At 33.2% G+C, this 5741-nt stretch overlaps 1 protein-coding gene across 1 annotated transcript; it reads left to right on the top strand.

The window, feature by feature from the left end:
- The first annotated feature begins 209 nt into the window (after positions 1 to 209).
- Positions 210 to 5128, top strand: LOC124372663. The gene is made up of 3 exons (XM_046831072.1): positions 210 to 586; positions 1343 to 1434; positions 4604 to 5128. The coding sequence occupies exons 1-2, from the start codon at positions 251 to 253 to the stop codon at positions 1394 to 1396; spliced, it is 390 nt and encodes a 129-aa protein (XP_046687028.1). The 5' UTR covers positions 210 to 250; the 3' UTR covers positions 1397 to 1434; positions 4604 to 5128.
- The last annotated feature ends 613 nt before the right edge of the window (positions 5129 to 5741 follow it).

The following is a 5741-nucleotide window of genomic DNA, read 5'->3' as shown; positions in this document are numbered from 1 at the left end:
CTACCCAAAATCTGATATATTGAGAAAATTTAGTAAAACTAATTGTACTGTGCCGTACGCATTAGGTTGGCAATTTTTCGATATATTTAAGTTAAATTCACAAGTTATACTTGCGTATTGTTGAGAAAAATGAAACGTAGTTTTGAATAAATTAAATTTCCATTAAATCAATTAAGTAATTTATTATTATACCGGACAATTCAAGATAGGCATAAGACACCGGAGTAGGAGTCAGACACACGTGACGTAGATGCTGCCAGAAGCAGGAGTGACTGTCTGGTTAGCGCTTCCAGCACTGCTGCTAGCTGCCGAGGACCTGGACTCCAGCACCTGCCTCACCCTCGACCCATTCGACAGCGCGCTGCCCCAGACCACACCCTCGCCCTACACCCTCTCCTGTAGCAAGACTGGGATGATCACGAACCAGGACTCCGTCATCTTCACCATCAAGTCCTCACGACCACGGGTCGACTTCCGAAGGTTCGTGGTGCAAGCACTGGACCGCGAGAGCGGTGTGGCCGTGGGCATGTTCGTGGACACAGGAGTCGCCGACATCACCGTCGTCAACTGTTTTGGTCGTTCTGAGGTAATGTCCTACTGATGTTGTAAGTGGTACTGAAATACAAATAATAGGTTTTACTGATGATACATCAGATACATACCTACATAAGATGTTGGTTGGTTCTCAGGAGTACACATTAGGCGCTGAAAACTAATTATCAAATGTTATGGTTCAGAGAGCAAGTTTTGTGTTAGTTTTATTCTCACATCACGGTTATAAGTATAGCAGAGAGTTCCATGAGACACCTGTGTGGTTTAACTGACCGTATAGTAACTACCAGAGCTGAAGGTGTAACACAGGGGCAGGTGTATGATCTGTGATTAATTACCATCGCATGTAAGGTAACAGAGCTACAGCTGGGGTTAGTCTAACGTGACAAGTGTTAGTCTTCTAAACTATTTTATTACCTAAATTTTAATGGAAATATTCATCTTTACTGCAATCTTAGCAATATATAAAAACATAAAATTATTGCAAACAAACAGTATAGATATACTAGCTAAAATAAGAAGCATTGGCATTAGACGTAGATTGAATAACCTAAAAAACTAAATAATGTAATATTTACAAATTTTTTCTGGATATAATTATCCAGAGTTGCTTATATTGGCTGAGCAGTAAATAAATCCATACATGAATAAGATTAATCAAGTTTGAGGCTTATATGGTACCAGTATATAAATAGTATAAAGCTAGATGTTCTATCATGAATTAATAACCACCTGTATGTAAAGCAGTTTTAAGTGGTAACTGTTTTAAGTGGTATTGTGTTACATACAGAACACTGCGGTAGAGTTCGATATAGAGCCGAAGACAGAAGCGTGCATGAGATGAATGCCTGACTTTGACTACGCAGGCAATATCACATTCTTGTAAGCGATTCAATGTAATCTATTAGAGAGTTAAACAAGCAAAAGAGTTATTATGGTCCATCTTGCAATAAAAACTAAGCCCGGGGGTGAAATGTGTTCAGGCCATAGAGTATGGACAAAAGTTTGAGTGGTTTCGAAACTTTATTAATATTTCATAGCTTGCATGTTGGTGTGTAAACCCAAACACTATATCAATATTTTTTTCATAGAGATACATAAATAAAATGCTATTAAATTTGTAATACATACCAACTGTACAATTAAAATACGTTACCAGCACACAAAACACTAAAAGCACAGATCAAATAATACTAGCTGACTATATTTAAGAATTAATTTACCATGGTAATTCATAGGGTTTTCAATCACCACGGGCCAATTTTATGATTAAAACAATATGTGAGAGTATACATCAATAGTAACAAGTTTGGTACTCAGCAATGAACTTCCCATCATAGTAGTACTACATTGTCGAGTAAATACCTCTTTACTTTACTTAAGAGTCGACTCTACAGGCATTGTTTCGATTTTAACCGTATAATAACAATTTTAAACTTTGAGCGCTTCCAAGACTTTTTGTATAGTGAAATTATGAAAGCTCTCTCTTTTTAAAGATATTATAAACATGCATAAACACTTTTTTATTTTCCCACATATTTATCGCTAATTTAGAACAAATGTAAGTATTTGGTCATTCATCGGATGCATATTAAAACGTATATATTTACGCATAAAAATTATACGCAGCGTTTGGATGTCTTACTAATCATATCTTTAAAATGAACTACTTACTGATTCTACGTCCCAAAATTCGTTTAAATAGCTTAAAGTTCTACATACTTTTTATGGGGTAAAGATCAGGGTCGTTTTAATACAATCGTTTCTGTTCTACCTTAAATATTGAGAGTATCGCCGATAAACTGTTATCCCAAACACAACTCTGTGTGAATATCACTAGCGAAAGTGATATACCGTCTATACTGCAGTGTTCCACTTTCGCTGGTGCATATGTGACGTATTTTTCTTGCACTTGACTATTGCTAGTTTGTACAGTGACATCACTTGGGTTCATTTTCTCTAGTCTGGACTTCTTAGATGATGGTAACATATTTAGTTATGATATATTGATTTTGATCGGCAGTCCATAGATGCACTTTTTATGTTTTAAGTGCATATTTTTTGCTAGATGTTTTACATTTCGGAAACCCCCATTACATTATTTTAATCATAAACCGGACGTCTTCAGGAATTAAATTTCTTGGCAGGATTTTTTGTAAATTCTGTTCCTACATTTTTTCCTAATTGGAGTTTAAATTTTACGTTGGAATTTACGAATTTTGGAACGTAACATTGTCCCTGCATTACAAGTAATAACTTGTAACAATTACAATCCTTACTTCCAAGCCAGTGATCCACCTTACTACATTATTCTTATACCGGACATGGATAGCTCGACATGGTGCTGTTGACTAACCAGCTCGCTCACCCGATATTACTCCTAGATTTTTCTCTCAATGAAGATGAACTAAACCAACTACTAAAACTTAAGAATTAAGAATGCCGGCTGCTAAACACTTGCCTATAAATAACGCGACAAATGTTGGGGACGTTTGTTTCAGCTTTTATTTCTGTTAATAGCTAAATAAGATAAATATCAAGTATTTTTTTTGAGTTCACAAGTTTTGAGGTAAGATTGTATTGTGATTATTTTTTAAAAACATATCTTACAATTTACTACATATTCAGGAGTTGTTACCACAAGTATTGATTTTTTGTTCTTTTTTAATTCTATCTTTGAAACATCGCGATTTTAAGTTGAATTGTGGTACAGACCTTTAGTTTGCGGCATTGTTCCACTTGTACAAGAGCCATTAATAATAAAACGTCAAACGGAGTTTCGTTTCCAAGAAAAATATTTTTGGAGGAATGATTGTTTGGTAAACCAATTACCAATGTACAGTAAAACGTAGTGTCGAATTACCTTACGTAATGTAAGGAAACATATATAACATATAACATTTTGGGCGGATAGGGTTCGCTTTTACTTCTTAAACTTTTAAATCATAGAGATCATCTTTGGAAAAAGAGAAACCCCTGTATCGTGCTGCAGATCACACAGATGAAGGACGGACAGATAAATAGACAGGCAAAGTATACATTCAATTTGATAGCATTTGAGAGCGTTTTTTTTTCCTAGTAAATAACCGGAATTTTTTAAAAGTTGGAAAGGTAGGACTAAAAATAAATGTGAGAGACTATCGCCAGTCTGGGTAACCAATCACTGCTGGAGATATTGACTGATCCATGTTCCGGATATGGATAACTTATTACATTCCACTTACGATTGATATTTTCCAAACAGCTATAGTGGAAGGAACTAATATTATAGTTGTCAGAAATTCATCATCTGTGGCAGTAGGACTACACACAGCTTTAATAAATATTTTGTTGAGAATGATTTATTAGTGTTTACTTACATCTAGTACAGTTTTTTACAGAAACATTATTACGCGATAGCACACGCATTGGAACAACAGAGAATAATTTGGCTTAACAATAACGACAGCAATAATAAAAATAGTAAATGAACATTACAATATTAAAAATAAATACAATATATCAATAAAATAAATATATAGTAATTATTACTAAAAAAACTAAATTAGTCTGCAGATGAATAAAGACGATGACTACTTAAAATTATATAACATGTATAGAAATAAATAAACAGTCCAAGATGTATTTATTAGTTATCAGATACGTGTATAACTATATGCATTTTGCCTGTCCACACTTGAAACAAATACGTATACATCATGTAATCAATAACAATCTTTAATGCTTCACTTTAGTAAATAATGTAACTATAAGTACACCCTAATCCTGTATTGTTGTTATTATGTATTATAATTTATCTATACCAGCACCATATAGCTATAACAGTGTACAGTAACTGTAGAAGGTTAAGTAGAACCATATAGAGTCCCTATAAATATTTGAGAATTTAAGGCTAGTAAGTAATAAACACAAATTAAATTTATATTCCAACATTCACTTCTTATAACGTTTATGGTATAGCCTCCGTATATACTGATTTATTCCATTGTATCTTTCTATTGGCCAATAATTAATACATTGTGCTATAGTTTTGTATTATTTCCTGCTTTAGGGCCACAATTGTCCAGTCTGGGGAGATATTCTGGCTGAGAGAGAAGGGAGATTTAATATCTGTATACAACCCGTGGTAGTACTATACAAATTGTTGGTGTATGTTTGTATATTTTCTTTACTGTAAGTCGTACTGTGTTATTATTGCAAACATTTCTTTTACGCTAGGCGAATTCTGTCAACACACAATAAACAAGGAAGACATTTTCTAAAAATTAAATATTTCTATACTTGTAACGAAAATCAAACAACAAAATGAAACGACAACATTAATTATTTGTACATTTGGTATTTGTTTTACTTACTAAATTTTTGATTGTAATGCTGGATAGAAATCATTGAGAACTATAATGTAATCCAAAATACCAAACATATATATTACTGTATGAGGAAATAATATTAAGTATATTACAGTATTAAATGTTGAAGCAAAACAGTCTTGATGTAGTTCGCTGAGTGCTATATAAAAGTTGTTTACATAAGATTTATTTTTCAATGTCTAATAAACCAGACTTAAATATGTTAAAACATTCTTTTAAACACAACCCCTAGTTTTTTTTGTATTTTTAGTCACAAAGAAGTAGATTTATGCTTTTAAGAACAGATACAATAAATAACTTATTATTTTGGTTTAAGCTTTTCACACAAGTTGAACGTACAATGGGTAGGAACAGGTGTAGGAAAAATGATGAGTATCATACGTCTATAGACCGTACAAAAGCAATTTTATGAGCAAGGTACATAAGTTATAACAATTTTCATGTAGAACAATGGTTCATAATAGTACATTTATTAAAAATACAAATATTATTAGTGTTATTGGAATAACACTTTGTGCATAGTAGTATTTTTACATAATCGTTTAAACACTGAGAATATTACTTAAGGACACAATGGAGTGTTATAATGAGGGAATAATATGAATAAATTTGTATGTGAATGGCAAGTAGATCTGGAGTATCAATGGAATTCATCGAAGGACGAAGATGTGGGTTCAAATACAAAGTTCTATATTAGAGAAGTTAGTTGTGGACCCTGCAGTCCCTCTGCCGTAGTATCGCCCTCATGTTGCATATCGAATTTGCTGTAGAAATATATACATAGCAGGAACTTCCGCTAGTACTTTCCAGGATACATTA

Source organism: Homalodisca vitripennis, unplaced genomic scaffold, assembly GCF_021130785.1.
Source record: "Homalodisca vitripennis isolate AUS2020 unplaced genomic scaffold, UT_GWSS_2.1 ScUCBcl_3750;HRSCAF=9482, whole genome shotgun sequence".
Classification (NCBI taxonomy): Eukaryota; Metazoa; Arthropoda; class Insecta; order Hemiptera; family Cicadellidae; genus Homalodisca; species Homalodisca vitripennis.
The sequence above is the reverse complement of the archived record's forward strand: the minus strand, read 5'-3'. Positions and strand labels throughout refer to the sequence as shown.